General features: G+C 40.8%; 1 protein-coding gene across 1 annotated transcript in view; it reads right to left on the bottom strand.

Moving 5' to 3' along the window:
• Positions 1 to 24,929, bottom strand: part of CPVL (carboxypeptidase vitellogenic like) — a 79,399-nt gene that overhangs the window by 27,343 nt on the left and 27,127 nt on the right. The window contains exons 7-8 of the mRNA XM_045166418.1: positions 21,781 to 21,879; positions 19,521 to 19,694 (exon numbers count right to left, since the gene is read on the bottom strand). Coding sequence (XP_045022353.1) covers positions 19,521 to 19,694; positions 21,781 to 21,879 — 273 coding nt within the window. The remainder of the gene's footprint in view (positions 1 to 19,520; positions 19,695 to 21,780; positions 21,880 to 24,929) is intronic.

Here is a 24,929-nt window from a genome sequence, read left to right as displayed (position 1 = left end):
GCTGATTATAGCTGATTAATGAATACAATCTTTAAAAAGTAATTCTTCTGCTAGAAATCAATGAAAAGATGCTGATTAGCACACATACAAATGTACCTAGCCATTTTTCCTCTTTGTCACCACTCTGTGAAGCCTGCACCTTTCTGAGTGTCACTTGCAACCTTACTTTATCAGGGTATTTACTGAAATAGATTTGAATCTTCAGTTTTGAGGGATGATAGCAAAATCCACAGGCCACAGCAAAAACAGAGTGATACGTATACTTTTGTTGAACTGAATGGAAATAAAGCCCATCCCTGAGCCATTTCTCTTGTTTCTCCAGATTCATCTTAAACAAGAGTACAAACTCTCCAGAGTAAGGCAGTAAAGGGCCGGACTGCATAATTTTGTGCATGTGATGTGCAGAAGCCTACTTCGTGGGGCAAATGGAAATTCTTCCTCTGCAAAAAAGCAAGGAAAACATTTTTAACTTCTACAGGGCACATAAGCCAAATATAACAATAACAACAAAAAGAAATCAGACGAGTAACAATCAAGCGAAGTGATTTCAGAGCTGACATTTAAGGCTGCCTTAAATATAAGAATTTCAGAGCTGCCATTTTAATCTGAATGTCATACTAACTCTCTTCAGCCCCCACAGGAATATTCCAGTTGGGTGCCTCCAGGGCTGGGTGAGTGGGCGAGATATCCCCAGATCCGGTGACAGTGAGCTGAGAAGCCAGGTGGGTGTAGCACAGGGGTGGGTGGTCCTGAAGTCAGAGGGCACGTGTTGGCCACCCACATCCTGAGTCAGAGAAGTGCTAGGACAAGGCTTAAGCCCCAGCGGGTTGGCCACTGATGAAGGATGTGCACACACGCCCACTTCTTCCTGGTGGGTGATCTGCTGTCCCAGTTTGCCCAGGATGGAGGAGTTTCCCAGGATGCAGGGTTTGCAGGCTAAAACTGGGACAGTCTGGGGCAAACCTTCCCCTGAGGCTTGCTGGTATTTTAAGCAACAGGGTCTAAAGATTGAGAGGAGGAGACAGAAATGAATGCAGCTTTTAGCTACACTTCTCTTGTCAGGAGTGACTCTTAACAAAACAAGGAGCAGGGAAAGCGCTGGTGGAGTAGGTTTCCAGGGATACAGCAGGCAGCACCCCTGAATAGCCAGTGTCCTCACTTTCCTTTCTGGTCAGCTGTGAGGCCCCAGTGAAGGAGCAGAACCATTCCTTTTAGAGAATTTTCTTCTCTTTTACTACATGTCTTACTGGTTAGTTTGTTGAAATTGATGGTGATGCAAAGACATGAAAAAATACTTTTTATTAAAAAACCAATGAAAAACTATGATCCCACTGTTGCTGCTGCTGCTGCTGCTAGGTCGCTTCAGTCGTGTCCGACTCTGTGTGACCCCATAGACGGCAGCCCACCAGGCTCCTCTGTCCCTGGGATTCTCCAGGCAAGAACACTGTTGCTGCTGTATAATTGTGTCTGTGTTCTTAGTCGCTCAGTCATGTCCGACTCTTTGCAACCCCATGGACTGTAGCCCACCAGGCTCCTTTGTCCATGGGATTCTCCAGGCAAGAATACTAGAGTAGGTTGTCATGCCTTCCTCCAGGGGCTCTTCCCAACCCGGGGATCGAACTGAGGTCCCCCACATTGCAGGCAGATTCTTTACTATCTGAGCCACCAGGGAAGCCCATAATTACTCTATACAGAAGCTCTATAATTACTACATTTTAAAAAGATGCTTCAAACTTGGGAAAAGAATACAAAAGAAAACAAAAGAGCAGTTAAGGTAATCAAAGTATGAGTGATTTAACTTGACTCTTTTCTAGGTTTGGAGGGTATATGTGGTTAGGATGCTTCCATAATGAAAACATTAAAAAACAAAAAACAATAACACTAAGAGTTTGGGAACCTCGTTTGGCAAAAGATGTGTTTTATTGAGGAGTAACTTCTGCTGACTCAAGTGTTACCAGATATCAGTTTATTTTTTTTCATGACAACTAGGTAAACAGCATAACTTGAGTTCAATCATGAAGTGAAAGTGAAAGTGTTCTTTGCTCAGTCGTGTCCGACTCTTCGTGACCACATGGATTGTAGCCCACCAGGCTCCACTGTCCATGGGATTCTCCAGGCTAGAATACTCGAGTGGCTTGCCATTTCCTTCTCCAGGGGATCTTCCCACCCCAGGGATCAAACCTGGGTCTCCTGCATTGCAGGCAGATTCTTTATCATCTGAGCCACCAATCAAGAGATGATCTTAAAAACTCATTCCAGAATTCAAGCATGTACAAGAGATGGCACTAGGTGATTTGGATTACAATCATCTCTGTTTTTTACTAGGAACAGGTGATACAATCATTTTCATTATGTTCTTTACTTTTCAAAGTGTTTTCATGTGTATAATGGCTTTATTTTCATCTAGCTTCACAGGGTGGGGATGAGAAGTATTATAAGGCCCACCTCCACTTTACCATAAATTGGAGGTCCTACTTTACTGGGACACAGCGAGGTGCCAGAAAGCATCCTAGATCCCAGTCTTCCAAATTTCTTTCTAGAACACTGTAAGACAGGAATTGAATTCCCACAAACCGACAAGCATTTACTGACTCCCCACATCTCCGTGTCTAGTGCTACTCAAGCTGTAGGAAACAGTCACTGGGGAAGGAGACATAGTTCACGGGTCCAGTTTAGAAACAATCTCAAGTCTGTTTGTCCAACATCTCTCTGTAACTTTGGCTCTATGAACCAGGATGTGTGCAAGGACATTACTCAGCTGCCGACTGACACCTCACTTCTGTTGCAGGGAGTGGCCGTGATTAAGCAGCTATGGAGGAGCCTCAGCTTGTGGAGAATGGAGCCCTCCTAGCCACTGGTGCACCCACAGCTCTTGCATAGTGCCAATACCCCATAAGACATATCAACACTTACAGGGTGTAGTCGACTGCACTCTTTAACGGATTCTGCAGCGCTGTATAGTGACTGTCGGCCATCTTGGCTTGCTTAGGTCCAATCGCCTGTCTCCTGGTAACTGTACTGCCATTCCCTCAAGGGAGGCTCGTGAAGGCTGTCCATCAGTGTCCTTCCTCCTCCATGCAAGGGATGAGCATGTGACCTAAGCCAGGACCCTCAAATGCTCTTTCCCTAGACTTTGGATTGTGAGTAGTGACACAAGGGTCCCTGATGAGTCTGTCCATTAATTTTGCTACCTTGAGTCCCAGAATTTTTCCCGGGCCCTATCTTTCCTCATGCCAGTTCTTTGGTTTGTTCATGAATTCTGTGACATATCCTGTCTACTGATCAGTTCCTTTTGTGCTTCAAGTAACCAGAGTTGCTGCTGTTGCTAAAAGCATGAAATCCAAACTCACACATCATTGGACCCGTACCTCACATGCCACAGCAGGAAGTGACTGGGGGTCCCTGGGCACATGGCTCACCCTCCATGAGTTGTGGTTCCCTTTTCTGGACATGTAGATGTCAGACCTACATCTTACTGCAGTGAGAATTAATGAGAAAATGTGAACAGGGTTCTAAGCACAGCACAGGACACAAATTGGGGGAGTTAGGTAAATAGAGTCCTCCTCCTTTCCAACTAGGTTGATAATGTGATAATGACTGGGAAGACTGACTCAAAAAAACACTTCTTCTAAAACAAACCTTCAGAGTATTCAGATGGTCTTTCTGTGTCAAATACTTGGTTGCCAATTTCACTCTTTCTGACAAAGGCCGACAGTAGGAGGGAACCCAGGCAGGGTAAATCTGAACTCTACGAACTCAAATGCATGAAATAACATGCCTTTCAAGACTAATTTTACACACATTGGGCATGGTGTCTCAGCAGTCTTTTCTTGATAGTCAGAGCCATAAGTCTATAAATTACCCTTTGAAAGGAATCCTTAATTTTATAGCATGGGATTCAAGATCCCAAGGAATTTCCCCATACTTGAAATGCTAGAAAAGTATGGTTAAGATTATAGCTTTTAATGGGACATTTTGGAATAATATTAATAGAATGCTCTCATTCTTACCATGCTGCAGGAACTGTGCTAAGCATTTTACATCCGTGATTTCACAATACCCCTCAAAGGCAGGTCTTATTTATCCATTTTAGGAACAAAGGGACAGAGGTGTAGGGAAGTGAGCCAACTGGTGACATGGATCAAGTTCAGATCTGCCTGAATCCAAACTGTGTGCTTCTAACCCCTCTTCCACCCTGCCTTAGTCACTACCACCACCCCCTGCTCAGAGGACACAGAACAGGTAGTTTGTTCTTTATTTGTAATTACACATGCAAGGAGCACACGTACATGTAAGCATGACTCTTTGGAATGAAGGATACATGTTTAGAATAAGAGCACAGGCCCTGTGGCTGGGTATGAACTGAGCTCTGCCACTTACTTGCAAGATTATCTTGATATTAAGTTACTTAGCCTGTCTAGAGCTCAGTTTCCTCATTTGTAAAATGGATAGAAGAGAAACATCTATGAGGGAAGGTCATTGGGAGAATTACATAACATAATGCATGTAAAGCTGTCCATATCCCAGGCAGATAGTGAGTGTTCAGTTAATCCTGGCTATTATTATCATCACATTAGAATAATTCAACATAGCTATTCAAATACCTTCATTATTTCCAAGTGAGATGTTGCCTGTGAATTATAATTGTGATTTAGGATGTAAGTAAGAGTTAGAATAACTCCTAGGATGTGGGAGTTCTAACATAACTGCACGAAATCATCAATTTGATGAAACAAACATTAGGGGCTTATAAAAGTTATTATGACACCTGCAGAAGGGCGCCTTGAGCTCCAGACCTGGCTCAGCTTCCCAAAGCCTGGGCTACTGAGTGACCCTGGAGATGTCATCTATCCATTCTGAGCCTTAGTTTTTGTATTCTGTGAAATGGAATATCCTAGTTCTTGGGAGGACCAAATGGGATACAAGATGTAAAAATATCCTGTAACCTGAAAAGCAAGGTTTCATTCATGCTTTTGTTACTTTATATCAAGAATACTCTGAAAAATAAACTTCCATAGTGGAGTGCAAAAGTTTTAAATTGGCTGCCAGGGGCCTACATTTAGCTTGCAGACATATCCATCTAGTCCACAGGGTGTTGTTGTTGTTTTTGTAATTAGATGCTGGCATTTAAATACTGGGAGACCGGACCACACTGGCCCATATTTCCACCTGGCTACTAGGGGCAAAGGTTGGGCAGCAGTTGTCCCCCTAAGACACAGTCCTCCCCTTCCTGAGTGTCTCCCTCCACCCCCAGCAGGGTGCAAGAGCAGCTGTCATTTATTCAGTGCTTATGCTACTGTTGTTCTTAGAAGAGAGAAAGATATTCCTCTGTATCCATGTCTCTGTCAGAGATAGAAAAGAAAGATCAGTATGTCACAGTCCAACACTACGCATTTATTTTATTTCCTTCCTGGATCCATAGGCAGTGAAGTTTCACTTCCATCTGAAATGGAAGGGAAGTGGGCTTTGGTCTGAGTTAGAGAAAGGAGTGTGTGCTCACTTATACATGGCAAGTATTTGCTTAATCTGCTCCCATGAAATTTCTATTTAGTCTGGTGGCTCAACTGGGAAAGAATCTGCCTGCAGTGTGAGAGACCTGGTTTCGATCCCTGGGTTGAGAAGATCCCCTGGAGAAGGGAACGGCTACCCACTCCAGTATTCTCGCCTGGAATTCCATGGACTGTGTAGTCCAAAGGATCGCAAAGAATCAGACACGACTGAGCACTTGACTTTGACTTTCACGGAGAGCCAAAGGATTGGGCACCAAGAGAACAGACATGAAAAGATGTGCCTCCTGTCCTCCTAATAACCCTAGATTTTAAAAAACTTTTCAAAAGAGTGAATAATCAGAGGAAGAAGAGCAGGTTATTCTTTCATTCTATAAGTTTTCCTTAAAAAGAGGAGTTAAAAAAGTCAGTTTCACTTTAATCTTTCTCAAATCTACTCATTTTAATATTCCAAAGCATAAACTTTTCAGGTTCTGCACGTACATAAGTCAGTAGTTTCTTCGTAATTTAACTTCTCTCAGCAAGGAAACCTCCCTCTAGGAAAAATCCAGTGAACACAATCAGATTAATCCTTATTTTACTTAGTAAATGCTTCTGAAGGATAAATATTTTCCAGGCAGACATAAAACAACCAACTGTGTCAACTATAGATATCTACAGACCGGTTTACTTGCTGACTCATCTAAGAAGAACTCACAGCCTCTAAACTCAGATTTTGACTTTAAGTTAAGTTGGTGGGAGGGGCACATGACACTCAAAGGAGAAAAAAGATACCTGTGCTTTTAATGGTTCCTATGCAACCAAACTTGGAGGAGGCAATGGCAACCCACTCCAGGACTCTTGCCTGGAGAATCCCTTGGACAGAGGAGCCTGGCGGGCTACAGTCCATGGGGTCGTACAGAGTCGGACACGACTGAAGCAACTTAGCGTGCGTATAACCAAACACTTGAAAGAAGGGGTTTGGGGCAGAAATGTATATAAATGTGCATTTTGTTATATTTTCACTGTCACCCATATTAAAGCTTAAGATTGAAAATAAATCACACAAGGGCCACTTTCTGATCTAAACTTGAACCGTTTTTAAAAATCCAAACCGAAACACATGTATTGATGACAGACCATACAAAGCATTTCTCTTTATTTCCCCAATTACTCCTCTACTTATTAGGAAAATTACAGAAATGCCACAGGAGGAGGCTTCAGTCTCTTGGTACAACAGGAAAGCAAACCGAGCTTTTGCGAGAAGGCTGGATTTTTGTTGTTACATTTTTAGACGAAAGATTTATGCTTATATTTTGGCCCATTTACAATCCACCATAATACTTTGCAGACAAAGTTATGCTCTTTTCCCAATGATCCAGTGACCTTAATCTCTAACATTTTGTGGTTTCCTGTTTGGGGAAATGATTGAACAGCAGCCTAAGCTATTCCAAACTGCACAGCATTCCCAGTTGGCTGCTATCTGTCTTAGTTTTGAATGTTCTCCTGTTCACTAATAAAAAAAAAAGAATTTTTTTAAAAATAAACTTTCCTTACAGATGCTAAATCAATGAAACTCCTACAAAGCAGCCCTCCACACTTCCTCTTCTGGCTGCTTTACTTATCATTCTTCTATTACAAATCCCAACATACCGGGGAGTTCTTTCTGCCTGGAGCAATTAGCATGACCCACCTACAGTAACTTTCTCCTGAATAGCTGAGAATTAATTTCACTAATATCCAACTCAACCCAGGGCAATTCCCAAGGGTTTCTCAAAAACTCAGCTGCAAAAGAAAAACAATCTCAGCTATGGAGTATAATGTTTAGCAATGTTCGCCACTGGAGGCTGACTTGTCATCCTTCCAGGGACAATGCCTGGGCCCCAGTCGCCCATTGTTTGCACTTTGGGGCCTCTGAGTTCCTGGTGACTTCGCGGAGATATAATGCAGCAATACTCTGGAAGCCAGAGTCCCCAGAGCCCCCCTGGAGGAGACTTGACAGAAAAATAATGCAACCATTGAATGAAACAGCAGTCATTTCTGCAACCAAGTCGTTCTTCAAATGAGACAAATTTGGCTTCCAGGTTTAAGGAAGACAAAGAAAGAAAGAGAGAGAAAAAACGAATTTGGAAAAAACACTCTTACAGTGTTCCTGCTGTTCTCCTACCAGTTGGTTCTGCCAAGATGAGTGAAGAATGAAAGTGGGGCAGGCAGCTTGAGTGAGTGTCCCACGATAACACAAATAAAATGTCTTTCTGTCAAAGAAAGTTATTTCTGCTTTCTTGCAACTTTTGGTGTTGTTTAGTTGCTAAGTTGTGTCAGACTTTGTGACCCCATGGACTGCAGCCCATCAGGCTTCTCAGTCCTTCACTATCTACCGAAGTTTGCTCAAACTCATGTTCATTGAGTCAGTGATGCTATCCAACAATCTCATCCTCTGTCACCCCCTTCTCCTCCTACCCTCAATCTTGCCCAGCATCAGGGTCTTTTCTAGTAAGTTGGCTCTTTGCATTAGGTGGCCAAGGTATTGGAGTTTTAGCTTCAGCATCAGTTCCTTAGATGAATATTCAGGGTTGATTTCCTTTAGGATTGACAGGTTTGATCTCCTTGCAGTCCAGGGGATTCTCAGCAGTCTTCTCCAGCACCACAATTCAAAAGCATCATTTCTCTGGCACTCAGCCTTCTTTATGGTCCAATTCTCACATCCGTAGATGACTACTGGAAAAACCAGTAGTTTTGACGATATGGACTTTTGTTGGCAAAGTGACGTCTCTGCTTTTTAACATGCTTTCTAGGTTGTCACAGCTTGCCTTCCAAGGAGCAAGTATCTTTTAATTTCATGTAACTTAACTTGAAATGGAATTAACTTGCAACTTCACTCTAAATACTTTAGTTGCTTTTAGAATGGAACAATAAGTAAAGCCAACTTGAAAATAATCCACTAAGCCATCACTCCAATCCAGGGATCTGAGAAAAACGTTTAACTACCCAGAACATCACACTTAAAATGACCTTTAATAATGTCCAGAATATTTTTGTCTCATTTGAAGAGTTCTGGGGGCCCACTCTAGGGGGCCTTTTGCTCAGCTTGTTTTAGGGCCTGTTCTCATACCCCTTTCCGATCCCCTCACCTCTGACATCACCTCTCACCTATTGTTATTGGTTGTGTTATGCTCAGTCATGTCCGATTCTGCGTGACCCCTTGGACTGTAGCCCACCAGGCTCCTCTGTCCATGGAATTTTCCAGGCAAGAACACTGGAGTGAGTTGCCATTTCCTCTTCCAGGGGATCTTCCTGACCCAGGGATTGAATCTGTGTCTCCGGCATTGGCAGGCGGAAGCACTTTTAGTTCCAGCAGAAATAGACAGGAGCTGCAGGAAAACCTCTTGCCATCAGTCCCCTTGCCAGCTCCCTGTTCCCTGACATTATCATTATCACTCAATGTGGACTGCTGAGATGCTGAAGAAACAGATGTGAATATGCAGAGTGAACAGAGCACAAGGTGAGGAAAATCAAGACAAAGGTAGTCAAGGGCTCCTGCTCAGAGCAATTTTTTGAAAGCTTGGTTAAAGGTCCTTCTGGCTTTCAATCAGTCATGTCATTCCGCACAGGAATGCTGTGCTGAAGCACTGTTTACCTGACAATATTAGAAGCTGCTCACACTCATAATAAGCAAGGAGATGGCACAGGCTGCCCCATGACGAGGGCATGGTTAGATCACTTCTACAAAGCAGGGCAGGCAAATTCAGTGGTGAAAAGCCTGTGGGAAAAGCCCTAGAGGTTGCGATTGCAGCTTCCTCAGGTGGTGAGAAGTATGCAAATGCTGCTTTCCCTACTGGACCAAAAGGCCAAGGCCAACAGCCACCGGATTAAGTTACTCACATTTACAGGGAAGGAGAGGAAACAGCAGTCAGAATACTGCACCTGGAGTCAGATTTTGTGGCAAATGGACTTAAATGATGATGACTATGATTAGAAAAACCAAAACCCAAATCCAAATCCTGGCTTTGCACTCTGGCTCTATCACATCTAATGTGACTATCACAGAGATAAATAAGTACCCTAGTGCCAATCCATCTATTAAACATAAATAATGCTTACTTTTAAATTTCCTTTAAAAAATATTAATGTACACACTTTTCCCTCCCATGACCCAGGGTATGGTGGTGGGCACACACTGCTTTGAAGACCATTGGTGTCCAGTGGTCCAATCGGTTGGAATGTGTTACCATCACTAAGCATCTTCTGTTTTACCAAGACACAAGGAGTAAAGACTGAGAAGCTACTGCAGCATGGTGACTTCTATTCACAAGAAGGAGTCCTCACTGTGTCCGGAAAGCAATACTCCTCTCACTCTTTCCAAATTCATCTTTTCAAAGTAAAGTCAACTGATGTAATTGCTTGTGTTTCATAACAACTGAATTTCACAGCAACTGGATTTAAATGTGCATTTCTAAGCTTGCTGATTTTTAGGTCCTTGGAATCTACATAACCAATGGTATCAGCATTTAATATCTTTCTTCTCTTACCACCCTCACTCCGCTGTATTTAGATGGCTCAAGATTAAATTCCACTTTTATGTTGCCATAAATCACAAATGTACCTTCTAATGTTTTCAGCATGAGGTACCTTTGAATGCAACAAAATTAAGCCTTGCCAAAATTATGAGTGTATTAAAAAGCAGAGACATCACTTTGCCAACAAAGATCCATACAGTCAAAGCGATGGGTTTTCCAGTAGTCAAGTACAGATATGACCATAAAGAAGCTGGACCATAAAGAAGGCTGAGCACTGAAGAACTGATGCCTTTGAATTATGGTGCTGGAGAAGACTCTTGAGAGTCCCTTGGACTGCAGAGAGATCAAACCAGTCAATCCTAAAAGAAATCATCCAGGAATATTCATTGGAGGGACTGATGCTAAAGCTCCAATATTCTGGCCACCTGATGCAAAGAGCTGATTCGTTGGAAAATACCCTGATGCTGGGAAAGATTGAGGGCAGGAGGAGAAGGGGGTGACAGAGGATGAGGTGGTTGGATGGCATCACTGACTCAATGGACATGAGTGTGAGCAAACTCTGGGAGATGGTGAAGGACAGGGAAACTTGGCATGCTACAGTCCATGGGGTTGCAAACAGTCAGACCCAACTGAGTGAATGAACAACAACAACAAAATGATGACATGCTCACCAAGCTAATCAATTTAAAATATGCCAATTCACACAGTAGAATTATCAAATGTCTTAAAAAAATAAGTAAGAGTAAATAAAAATATATGCTGGTTGTTATTTGCATATTTCATCCCAACATTAATTTAAAGGACAAACAAGAAAAGGTGTTTGGCATTAGCATGGCAATTTGGGATGAAATCAAAGTCTGTTTAATAATTTATGGGTAATAAAAGAAAAAATAATTTATGGGTATTCTTTTCCCCTTTATTCACTGAAATGCTTAAAAATCAAAGAGGCCTAGAAGAAGCATGCCTCATTAAATAAAAAAAGTTAATGCTACTCTTGACTTGAATTATAACTAAAATAGGTGAAAGTAATTTGCGAGGAACTCTGCAGTAAAACTGATTTTCAAATGCACACTTTTTATTTGCCTGCCAAGTGATCATTCCTTATCGATAGTATGATTACATAAAGCAAATGTCTCAGGATTAGCTTCCCTCTCCTCTGCTATGCTTCTCTAAGAATTAGTCCCTCCTCACAGAAGTCTTTCACAGAATGGTACTGGCATTCTCCTTAAGGTCTTCAAAGGGTTTGGAAGAAAAGTGATCACATCAGATTATGGTCATCATAGTGTGACAAAAGCTCAGAGTCCAATTTAGCTGCTGAAGAATCAGGCCCATTTAAGTGTTAAATTTTTATTGGTATGCTAGACATTTACCAAATCTAGTTTCCTGGCAATATTACCATAGACATTTTGCCATCAGAAAATGTTATTAAGGAAAATGCCACAAGCAATTAGAATGACTGCTAAAACGAGTTAGATTACTAGAAATATTTACCTTTCAAAGTCCTGAGTCACATCCATTAACCAGGAATTGCTCGTTTCTAAACTAAGATCTTTTGATAGCCTAGGATAAGTAAATAAAATTCTAACGACCTGGGTGTTAAGATTTCAGTCTGGTGGTAAAGCTGAGAAACTCTAAGATTCTGAATTCTGAAGATGCAATTAGTTGAAACTTAATGAGCTGCAGAATGATAAGTGACAGGGAAATGTAACTTTATATTTACAATTTCCTGACAAGATGAACTTTTAAACACAGCAAACTAAGCCCTACCCAAGGGCAATTTAACCTTTAAAAGCAAAAGCATATGGAGGTATTGGCCTTTGGAGATGGTCCTTCTTAAAAGTGCAGTGGCCTTGCAGACAATTTAGCAACAACGGCAATCTCAATCCAAGGGCAATGTTTTGCTTTGGATACAAATGGCCTCTATGTATATAGCTGTAGCTCCAGTTTTTTTGAAATAATAGTTTCATACAGGAAATATACCACACACATTCATACACAATCACATTCTCCCTATCTCTCTCATGTACTCTTCAGTCTTTGAAAAGAGTATATTTTTACACAGGTAAGAACTGTAGCCAAACAGAAAAAGGAGGTTGAAAACATATTCAGAATCTTTAGCAAGAATCTTCATAATAAAAATGTGTAACCTCTTTATCAAAAAGTACTAAGGAGGACTAGGGGACTTCTACAAAAAGCAAGGGAGTTAAAGCCAATAGCTTTTACAGGATATGGCCTATATTTCCTGGACTTTAGAGATGCCCTAATCTATCTCACCCCACTCCAGTACTCTTGCCTGGAAAATCCCATGGACGGAGAAGCCTGGTAGATGGCAGTCCATGGGGTAGCACAGAGTCGGACACGACTGAGCGACTTCACTTTCACTTTTCACTTTCATGCATTGGAGAAGGAAATGGCAACCCACTCCAGTGTTCTTGCCTGGAGAATCCCAGGGACGGGGGAGCCTGGTGGGCTGCCATCTATGGGGTCGCACAGAGTCAGACACGACTGAAGTGACTTAGCAGCAGCAGCAATCTATCTATCTATCCACCTAGCTATCCATTCCCCCATTGCATTTTATTACTTTGAAAATCAGGATACAACTTACTTACAAACAGTGTATAAATGAGAATTACTCCTAAAGCATAAGGAATTTGGGGGGAATGTGACAAAAATGTTCTAAAATTAAACAGTGATGGTGGCTGCAAAAATTTGTATTTAAAAAACTACAAATTTGAATTCTGTAGTATGTGAAATATATTTTCAATAAAGTTGTTAAAGAAATAGTATAAAGAAGTCCTGCAGATTCTTTATGTAGCCTTCAGAATATTAACATTTTAAATAACCATCGTATAATCATCAAAACTAGAAAATTAACATTGATATAATACTATTTTCTTGCTACAAATTTTATTTTAAAAATTTTCAGTTGTTTCTTAATATACTTTTTCTGGTCCTGGATGCAATAAAAAGCACATGTTATATATATATAGTTGTAAAGTCTCCTTAATCCCTCAGTTTTTGTGTGTGTATGTGTCTGTGTGTTTCTTTCATAACCTTTTGACAAGCATTAGCCAGTTACTTTGTGGCTAAATTTGTCCCCTGATTTGAGTTTGTCTGCTGTTGTCTCATGATCAAATTCATGCTGTGCGTTCTTTTTAAAAATTTTTATTTATCTATTTATGGTTGTGGCGTGTCTTTGTTGCTGTGAGCAGCTTTTCTCTAGTTGCGGTGAGAGGAGGCTACTCTCTAATCGCGGTGCTCGGGCTTCTCATCCGGGTGGCTTCTTTTGTGGAGCATATGCTTTAGGCACAAGGGCTTCAGTAGTTGTGGCAGGGGAGCTTAGTAGTTGTAGCCACCAGGGTTTATCACGCAGCCTCAGTAGTTGTGGTATATAGGCTTGGTTTCTCCAGGGCATGTGGAATCTTCCCTGACCTGGAATCGAACCCATGTCTCCTGCATTGACAGGTAGATTCTTAACCAGTGGACCACCAGGGAAGTCCCCTGCTATACAGTTTTGGCAACACACATTAGCATTGTTGTGTCCTCAGTATAACATATCAGGAGACACATAATGTAGATTTGTCCCATCACCAGGAATTCCCAGGTGGCTCAGTAGTAAAGAATCTGCCTGCCAATGTGGAAGACTTGAGTTTGATCCCTGGGTCAAGAAGATACCCTGGAGTATGAAATGGCAGCTCACTCCAATATTCTTGCCTGAAAAATCCCATGGGCAGAGAAGCCTGGTGGGCTACAGTCCATGGGGTTGCAAAGAGCTGGACACAACTGAGCAACAGCACGTATACATTCATGTGCCAGGTTTCTCCACTATAAAGTGACTATTTTCCTCATAGTGGTTTTGATTTGGATTTCTCTGATAATGAGTGATGTTCAGCATCTTTTCATGTGTTTGTTAGCCATCTGTATGTCTTCTTTGGAGAAATGTCTATTTAGTTCTTTGGCCCATTTTTTTTGATTGGGTCATTTATTTTTCTGGAATTGAGCTGTAGGAGTTGCTTGTATATTTTTGAGATTAGTTGTTTGTCAGTTGCTTCATTTGCTATTATTTTCTCCCATTCTGAAGGCTGTCTTTTCATCTTGCTTATAATTTCCTTTGTTGTGCAGAAGCTTTTAAGTTTAATTAGGTCCCATTTGTTTATTTTTGCTTTTATTTCCAATATTCTGGGAGGTGGATCATAGAGGATCCTGCTGTGATGTATGTCGGAGAGTGTTTTGCCTATGTTCTCCTCTAGGAGTTTTATAGTTTCTGGTCTTACGTTTAGATCTTTAATCCATTTTGAGTTTATTTTTGTGTATGGTGTTAGAAAGTGTTGAAAGAGACACGTGTACCCCAATGTTCATCGCAGCAGTGTTTATAATAGCCAGGACATGGAAGCAACCTAGATGTCCATCAGCAGATGAATGGATAAGAAAGCTGTGGTACATATGCACAATGGAGTATTCCTCAGCCATTAAAAAGAATACATTTGAATCAGTTCTAATGAGGTGGATGAAACTGGAGCCTATTATACAGAGTGAAGTAAGCCAGAAAGAAAAACACCAATACAGTATACTAACGCATATATATGGAATTTAGAAAGATGGTAACAATAACCCTGTATACGAGACAGCAAAAGAGACACTGATGTATAGAACAGTCTTTTGGACTCTGTGGGAGAGGGAGAGGGTGGGATGATTTGGGAGAATGGCATTGAAACATGTATAATATCATATATGAAACGAGTCACCAGTCCAGGTTCGATGCAAGATACTGGATGCTTGGGGCTGGTGCACTGGGACGACCCAGAGGTATGGTATGGGGAGGGAGGAGGGAGGAGGGTTCAGGATGGGGAACACATGTATATCTGTGGCGGATTCATTTCGATATATGGCAAAACCAGTACAATATTGTAAAGTTAAAAAATAAAATAAAAATTAAAAAAAATAATAAAGTTACTATTTTCCCTTTCATCATAAACATTTTGAAAGGGGATACTTTGAGATCAGGTAAATATTCTGATTCTCATCATACTTTCACTAACTGATGTTAGTATCCACTGATGATTCTTTCCTGAAACAATTATTACTATACTATTCGTCAAATAATAATTTTTTATTCCATTATTTCTTATACTTTTATTAATTGGATTTTCCTCCTTTTCATTTTTTATTTGTTTGCATCACTATAACCCTGATTTTAAAGAGAATGCATATTAAGGTTTATAGACCAGAATAATGCTTATTAGTAGGATTTTTCTTTAAATTGGAGGAATGTTGTATTGGTTTCTGCTGTACAACAAGTGAATCAGCCATAAGTTTACCTGTATTCCCTCCCTCTTGGGCCTCCCTTCCAATCCTCCATCCCACCACTCTAGTCGTCACACAGCACCAGGCTGAGCTCCCTGTGTTATACAGCAACTTATCACTAGCTATCTATTTTACACATGTAGGTTTTTATTAGGTCAAGAAAGTCTCATAGTATGGGAGGCTAAATACTGCTCTGCTAAAACATATCTAGTCCTAATCACCGGAACCAGTGAATGTCACCTTATACAGTGTTAATTAATTAAAAAATAAATATTTTGCAGATTTGATTAACTTAAGCATCTTAAGATAGGGAGATTATCCAGGAGGTTGCTAAATGCAGCTTCATGAATATTTCCAGGAGGAAGGCAATAGGATGTTTGATCACAGAAGAGAAGGCGATGTGAGCACAGAGGGAGATGTTGGAATCATATGCCCACAAGCCAAGGAACACCAACAGCCACCAGAAGCCAGATGGATTGTCCCATTAGAGTCATCCTACTGACACCTTGCTTTCAGCCCAGTAAGAGTAGCTTCGTATTTCTAACCTCTAGGTTGTGAGAAAATAAATTTCTGTAGTTTACACCGTGAAGATTGTGGTAATTCATTACAGCAAGCATAGGAATCTAATATAGATACCACTATTCCTAGTTTGCTAAAAACTTTCATCCTGGGACTTTCCTAGTGGCCAGTGGCTAAGACTTCATGCTCCTAATGTAGGGGTCCAGAGTTCCATTCCTGGTTCAGTTCAGTTCAGTTTGGTTGCTCACTTGTGTCCAAGTCTTTGTGACCCCATGGGCTGCAGCACACCAGGCTTCCTCATCCATTGCCAACTCGCAGAGTTTACTCAAACTCATGTCTATTGATGAGTGATGCCATCCAATCATCTCATCCTCTGTCATCCCCTTCTCCTCCCGCCTACAATCTTTCCCAGCATCAGGGTCTTTTCAGATGAGTCAGTTCTTCGCATCAGGTGGCCAAAGTATTGGAATTTCAGCTACAGCATCAGTTCCTGGTTAGGGAACTAAGATCCCACATGCAGCAACTAAGACAAGGTACATCCAAATAAATAAATGAATAAATAAAAAAAATTTTTAACTTTTATCCTAAATGGGTTTTGATTTTGTCAAATTCAGTTTTTGCATCTATTAAGATGAATGTTTTTTTATTTTTTCAATGTTTTAGGTGATATATTACATGATGGAACTTCTAATGCAAAAATGTTCTTGCATTTATGAGATCAACTCAGCCTGATATTTTTTATTCACTAGTGGATTACATTGTGTTACTCCTAGTAAGATTTATGTTTAACCATGATCTGATTTAATCATCAGTAACTCCAATAGTCCAACAGATTATTTCTCCTTTTAGTTGTCTTAGGAACTGCTAATATGATATTTCAAATTTACCATACAAATATCTAAAATTACTGAAAAGAGAATGACTTTAAGTACACATCCTAAGTAGGTCATCACAAGAAAAGGGTTATGTCTTCGCATAGTCTACACAGAAACTGATGTGCTGCGAAGAGTTCTATAAGTTTCCAGAAACCAATGAAGGTCTTCCTCAGCCCCTCAGAGAATACTCCACATTGGCTAAAATGAATCAAGTACTAGAAAAAGACTTCCATGTTCTTATGAATAGAAACAAGTGCACTATTTTCTATGACAAATTAGTACTGAGTCTTACATAAATATATCCTCGAGGGTACTAATGTTTTAAGCCAGCCTAGGTTGTTCTGATTCCACTGCATACACACTGAGGTTCACCACCATGAACAGACAAGCCAAAGATAATCACTACCCTGTGGCCTATGCCAGCTCTAGCCATGAATATTCAGTCTGTTCCAGCAGCAGCCGCTTTCTGGTCTGCACTCAGACTGACTGCATACTTTGTTCTCTTTCTTTCTGGAAATATAGTTTATCTGCATCACAAATCTATTCTCTTTTTCTGCAACTGAGAGTTTGAAAGTTTAGAAAATATTCTGATTTCATTGGGATTCATATTGGCAGGCTTAGGATCCATAGGAAACAGAGACAGATATGTTTAAATATCAAAACGCAGGCTCATCTTTAATCAGCATATTCTTCTTCATCAATCAAGTGGACACTATATGGTGATAAGCCAGTATCAAAAGAGTTTTACATCATCAAGTGAACTATATGCCCCATGCTATCCTCACTTGGTTGAGAAAGGAATCATATCTAGTTAAATTTACAGAGTGAGAAAATCTATCTTCCAAGGGCACAAAAAATATACATGGGAACTTCTTTTTCCACTCTCTACTCAAGAAAATCATTGTGCATTCCTTAATATTATAGCCAATTGTTTTCACCTTGAAGACATAAATGCTAAGTAATCTATACAGAAACTGATGTGGGTTTCTTTTTGGTTTAATAAATTTGTGGGTAATAAATATATGCTGAATTATGAACAAGTTTAATAGATATATTTTTGACATAGCACTAGTTTAAAGAACTGATTTTTCAATTATCCATTTATTCATTTATGCATTATTGATGTCTGCTTGAGGCTGGTCCTACAACTGACAGCCCATAATGGTAGTACGTGTGCTAAGCATGCTCCCAAAGGCAGAGGCCACATGGTCAGAGAGTTCAGAGAAGAGGACAACCAGCAGAGCACTGGGAAGTTGCTCAGAGAAGGCTCCAAGCAGGTAAGCACTAAGGACCACTCACTACATTTCCCCAGCAGAATCAAAGATAAGAGTGGTTGAAAGAGAAGGAAAAGGCAAAGAAATGCACAAGGTAACTTTCTCTCTGCCTCATCTAGTTAGACTCTTTCTTGCCTAGAAAGTATTTTGTCAAGTTCTCCAGATTTATAATGGGTTTGTAGAGTCTGCATACCATTGACCTTAGATTATTCGGAATAAAAGTTGTATGTCCAGGGACTGGATTGAAACTCTTTGTACTACAGGCAGGACCAGAAAATAGGTCTTTTAGGTTGGGCATATTCTGAATTACAATCTAGTAAGGTTGCATTAGGCCAAGGATTCCCTGGACAGTACTAAGGGTTGTACACGGAACAGTCCCTACATAGACATTGCTGAAATGTGTATTCCTTATGTCATAAAATGGCAGGAAAGAGTCTGGTTCAAATAAAAGCAGTGTATCAGGACAATTTTTTAGATAGATAGAAATAAAGTACTTGAGTACAGATTACCATTTGTCTAATTCACGTGTTGGTATACTGGCTGCCATGGTTTTTTTTTTTTTCATCCCAATCCTTACTCTTGCCACTGCCAGGAAACAGAGAAAAAGTAGATCACCTCTGGTGGTGATCTCCGTCATTAGCATACTTACCCTGCCGGGCTGTTCCCAAACCATGCCTAGGACCAATGCTAACAGTCCTAGAAGATCAGAGGAGGAGGTGAGAAGAGAAGGAAAGGGCAAAGAAATGCACAAGGTAACTTTCTCTCTGTCACCTGCTCGTGGAGTCCTTCCCTCACGGTGAGAGTTCTAGGGGTCATAGCTCCTTTGCTTGAACCTCTGGTACCTTCAGCATCAAGTCAGGCAGAACATCTCAGTCAGATACTACAGTGCTCGACTCTACATGCCTCAAAACAGGGACCTTGTCTGAACGTGAGTCTGAGTGAACTCCGGGAGTTGGTGATGGACAGGGGGGCTTGGCGTGCTGCGAATCATGGGGTCGCAAAGAGTTGGACACGACTGAGCGACTGAACTGAACTGAACTGTCTCATTCATCACTTCAACCTGACAGCCTAGTACAACATTTGGCTTGAAGTAGACACTGAAGAAACTGTGGCTGAGTGATCTGAATAAATGCAATTATCAAGCAAAAAGCATTTTTGGAATAACCAGTTGATTTCATTTATCCCTAACTTCATTGGGATTAATAATATAAAGCCAATAATAGGGGAAAATTGGCTTACACTAGGCGAGTCATCTTCCTGGCTCTGTTATCCCTCTTTTCTCAAGAAATGATGAGAGGTGGCATGTGCCAAAGAGAATTTCATTTTTAGGAACTAGTAAGGGAAAGTGATTTAATTAAAAGGAAAAAAAAAAAAGAACTTTTAATTCAAAGAAATCAAACAATGCAGTGGTTGTTATTTACATTTGTAAGATATCAGAAGAGTAAAAAATGGTAGGAGTTGAATTACGAGTAAAAGAAGATCGCTTCTACTCTGGGTAATCTGAAAAGTTCCTAAAATAGATAGCAACTAAAGTAGCCCTCTTACCTTGTAATTATTCATGATTTCAGTTAACCATGGTTTCACTGACTTGACTGTATCTTCTCGCAAGTACTTTTCAACTTTGGCTCCATCACTAAAAGTCTGGTTTCCCACGTGGATGGCTTGTCTCACATGGGGGAGGGACAAAAATTTCCCGTAGTAACCTTGATCCTCAGGCTCCTGGCAGAAGGGGCATCAAAAAGACATTAGGACATACAACTGGGTGGGAACACCATGCTGGGGAGCACTTCAGATTTTTCCTAACATATACCAAAGTGAAGGTTTCCTGGTGGCTCAGGTGGAAGAGAATCCACCTGTAATGCAGGAGACCCCGGTTTGATCACTGGGTCAGGAAGATCCCCTGGAGAAGGGAATGGCTACACACTCCAGTATTCTTGCCTGGACAATTTCATGGAAAGAGGAACTTGATGGGCTATAATCTATGGGGTCACAAAAAGTCAAACACAATGGAGCAACTGAGTGACTAACACTTTCTTTTCCATATCACAATGAACAAGATGTGACATGACTATTAACAGGTCTTCATCCCAAACATTTTGACTTGGGGTTTTTGAGGAGATTTAGCTCAGAGGTTAAAGCGTCTGCCTGCAATGCAGGAGACCTGGGTTCGATCCCTGGGTTGGGAAAATCCCCTGGAGAAGGAAATGGCAACCCTCTCCAGTATTATTGCCTGGAGAATCCCATGGACAGAGGAGCCTGGTGGGCTACAGTCCAGGGGGTCACAAAGAGTTGGACATGACTGAGCGACTCTACTTCACTTCAAATTTTATCCAAAAAGTCTGGATGATCTGATACTCTCAGAGCCAATATCCAACTTGCAAATGCTGGATTTTCCTTTTTGTAACTAATTGGCCATCTGTGACTCCAATTAAAAACCCCCTTCACGACAAAGATAGACAGGGAAGATGAAGAGGTGAGATTATCAAGGACAATTTGCTCCTTGTTGGAGGCTCTTGGGAAAGAAGGTGAAATGGACCACAAGGAGCCAGGGAGGTGATGTGGTAGATTAAAAGATGAGGATTTCTTTTTCGTGTTCTGCTGTTTATTAAAAACACACACACAAAATAAATACTCTGCTGCTGCTGCTAAGTCATGTTAGTTGTGTCCGACTCTGTGCAACCCCATAGACGGCAGCCCATCAGGCTCCTCTGTCCCTGGGATTCCATAATTTAAGAGGAAAAACATATCAAGTGTAAAAATAGATGATACTTTATGAAGGACATAAATCAAAAGAAAACTTGTCCATGAGCCTTATTTTTTAAAACCATTGCATAAAAGTCTCTGTAAGATTCATTAAGCTAAAAGGAAAAAAAGGACTAAATGCTGATTTTTCAAAAAGTTATGAAATAATTAAAAAACTGTTGAAGTTTGAAATCAACAATTTTGTGAATCATCAATATTTTTTGCAAACTGTGAATACATTACTTTTGAAGAAAAAAATAGAGTTACAAATTTTGCTTCTTTCTTGCCTAGCAAATGTTTTTCTCTTGGTCAAATCTAAGTCCAAAACCCCAGCATTGGCAAATTCCATTGAAATTAGCTTTATATATTATATATGAAATGGTTCATAAATAAGGCAATTTTAAAAACAGAATGCATTGTCATATACCCTAGACTTGGATTATACAATTTCAAATCTCCACTCTGGCTCCCTTTGTCTTATTCGATTAAAGCTACGCAATAGACATCAACTTTGGCATACTTCTATGAAAGAAACTACTTGAATACTTTGAGAATATTCCAAAGGGCTTAAAGTGAGGGCCATACTAAATGCATTAAAAATCTTAAGTTAAAAGTAAGACAAAGCAAATATTTTCATAAAGGCTTTGGCAGTTTGGGTTATCCAAGCTGTCTTAAGTACAGAACAAATAATGTGGGTATTTTCAAGAAACTCACTACAAGCCTGGAGCTCTGGGGCCTGATACCCAGAGTTGCAATCCTGGCCCTTCTCCTTCACAAAAGAACTTCTGTATAACAAGCTCTACTGGGGGGGAAATTGTGTTAATCAGAGATTTTTCTTTTTGAGTTATCTGGAATATCACACATTCTCAATGGTCAGATTATACAGTATACAACATTGGCAAGGTAAAAGATCTTATAGATTAGTGGACCAAATAATGCAATATAGTTTGGACATGTTTTTCTAGTGTAAAGTCAGCAATAATGTTTCCCAATTCTAAGGAAGTTTGGTTTTGCCAAAAGTTTTAAGCAAACACTATTATGGTTTTTTAAATGTTGTCATTACCGTGCACAGTAAAAGGTTGTAGTAATTAGAACATCCTGTAACATTCTGGAAGTAAGAAGGTTCGCTTATTAAGCCGCCGTCTAGTAGTCGGTCCAGTAACTAGGTTGGGAGAGAGGAGATTGAGGAAAACATCAGGGTAGGTAAATAAGTACAAGCATTTGTTTTTCATTTATTCAATAACTGTGTCATTCTCACATTGCTTCATTCAACAGTCATTCACCGCACATATTCTCTGTGCTATAGACACTGTCCAAGGCATTGGGGAAACAGTGGCAAACAAGACAGATAAAAAATGCTTATATTCCAGAAAGAACATTAAACAAGCATTAATAGGTAAAACATGCAGCGTACTAGAGAGTAGTGAGGGCAAAGGAGAAAACTAACAAGGAGAAAGGGAAGAGGAAGTGTCATGGGTGTGTGAGGGCATGTGTGTGTGCCTGGTGCTGGGTGGAGGGGACACTGCAGAGAGGAGGAACAGGTCTCACTCAAGAGATGGCATTGAAGTAAAGACCTGTTGGAGGGAAGAAGCAAGGCAGTCCAAGGGACTCTCAAGAGTCTTCTCCAACACCACAGTTCAAAAGTGGTGATATCTAGGAAAAGAACACTCCAAGGAGAGAAAGCAGCAGGCCCAAAGGCCCCAACTGCAAGAGTGAGACTTGTGGGGAAGGGTTATCGTAATATGACCACTGACCACTCATCCAGGTACGAGGGGGCAGAAGACATACCTCCAGGTGCTTGAAACTGGTGGAAGTAAGCTTTGGACTGCTGGCATTGAAAACCCAGTCATCAACCGGGAGTGAGAGCAATTGGCACATGGTGTGTTTTTCTCAGGTCATGTGGAGCTGCACAATGGCAGGCATGAAGCGGTGGAGAGGGGCATTTAGCCAGGACTGCGGTTTGGCCAAAGGAGTTGGAGGACATGTAAAGGGGGCACAGGTTGAGAATATGTGGGACTGAGCTTGGGTTTACATTGGGTTAAGACCTGCAGGAGTGGGGGGCCGTGAAGGAGCAGTAGCATCCGTGGATCAAAAGACAATGCAATATTTGGCAAAACTAATACAATTATGTACAGTTTAAAAATAAAATAAAATAAAATAAAAAAAAGACAATGCAGTTGTAGGGTGACAGTTCACAGTGGTATGTTTGGAGAAGTGAGCTGGGAGGACCAGAGGTGGCAGGTGGCAGAAGAGTTTGAATCTGTTGCATCTGAGATTATGAAGTGATTGCTGGCATTTTTTTGCAGGTGGAAAAGGGAATAAGCAGCTAAGGTAAAGAGAACAAGATAACTATTCAGAGAAGACTAAGACTGAGGGAGGGAGTGAGTGAGTTCAGTAGCTCAGTCGCTCAGTCTGATTCTTTATGACCCCATGGACTGCAGCATGCCAGGCCTCCCTACTCACATCCATTGATGCCATCCATCCTCTGTTGTCTGCTTCGCCTCCCACCTTCAATCTTTCCCAGCATCAGGGTCTTTTCCAAAGAGTCAGTTCTTCGTATCAGGTGGCCAAAGTATTGGAGTTTCAGCTTCAGCATCAGTCCTTCCAATGAACATTCAGGACTGATCTCCTTTAGAATGGACTGGTTGGATCTCCTTGCAGTCCGAGGGACTCTCAAGAGTCTTCTCCAACACCACAGTTCAAAAGTATCAATTCTTCGGTGCTCAGCTTTGTTTATAGTCCAACTCTCACATCCATACATGACTTCTGGAAAAACCATAGCTTTGACTAAACAGACCTTTGTTGGCAAAGTAATGATGGAGAAGGAAAGATGGAGAAGCTCTATACAATCAGCAAAAATAAGACCAGGAGCTGACTGTGGCTCAGATCATGAACTCCTTATTGCCAAATTCAGACTTAAATTGAAGAAAGTAGGGAAAACCACTAGACTATTCAGGTATGACCTAAATCAAATCCCTTATGACTATACAGTGGAAGTGAGAAATAGATTCAAGGGATTAGATCTGATAGACAGAGTGCCTGAAGAACTATGGATGGAGGTTCGTGACATTGTACAGGAGATAGGGATCAAGACCATCCCCAAGAAAAAGAAATAAAAAAAGACAGAATGGTTGTCTGAGGAGGCCTTACAAATAGCTGTGAAAAGAAGAGAAGCAAAAGGCCAAGGAGAAAAGGAAAGATATACCCATTTGAAAGCAGAATTCCGAAGAATAGCAAGGAAAGATAAGAAAGCCTTCCTCAGTGATCAATGCAAAGAAATAGAGGAAAACAACAGAATGGGAAAGACTAGAGATTTCTTCAAGAAAATTAGAGATACCAAGGGAACATTTCATGCAAAGATGGGGTCAATAAAGGACAGAAATGGTATGGACCTAACAGAGCGAAAGATATTAAGAAGAGGTGCCAAGAATACACAGAAGAACTGTACAAAAAAGATCTTCATGACCCAGATAATCATGATGGCATGAACACTCACCTAGAGCCAGACATCCTGGAGTCCAAAGTCAAGGGGGCCTTAGGAAGCATCACTACGAACAAAGCTAGTGGAGGTGATGGAATTCCAGTTGAGCTATTTCAAATTCTAAAACATGATGCTGTGAAAGTGCTGCACTCAATATGCCAGCAAATTTGGAAAACTCAGTAGTGGCCACAGGACTGGAAAAGGTCAGTTTTCATTCCAATCCCAAAGAAAGGCAATGCCAAAGAATGCTCAAACTACCACAGAATTGCACTCATCTCACACACTAGCAAAGTAATGCTCAAAATTCTTCAAGCCAGGCTTCAACAGTACATGAACCATGAACTTCCAGATGTTCAAGCTGGATTTAGAAAAGGCAGAAGAACCAGAGATCAAATTGCCAACATCTGTTGTATCATTGCAAAAGCAAGAGAGTTCCAGAAAAACATCTACTACTGCTTTATTGACTATGCCAAAGCCTTTGACTGTGTGGATCACAAGAAACTGTGGAAAATTTTTCAAGAAATGGGAATACCAGACCACCTGACCTGTCTCCTGAGAAATCTGTATGCAGGTCAAGAAGCAACAGTTAGAATTGGACATGGAACAACAGACTGGATCCAAATAGGGAAAAGAGTACATCAAGGCTGTATATTGTCACCCTGCTTATTTAACTTATATGCAGAGTACATCATGAGAAATGCTGGGCTGGAAAAAGCACAAGCTGGAATCAA

Source organism: Bubalus bubalis, chromosome 8 (assembly GCF_019923935.1).
Source record: "Bubalus bubalis isolate 160015118507 breed Murrah chromosome 8, NDDB_SH_1, whole genome shotgun sequence".
NCBI classification, from domain to species: Eukaryota; Metazoa; Chordata; class Mammalia; order Artiodactyla; family Bovidae; genus Bubalus; species Bubalus bubalis.
This window is presented reverse-complemented; position numbering and strand designations above follow the sequence as displayed.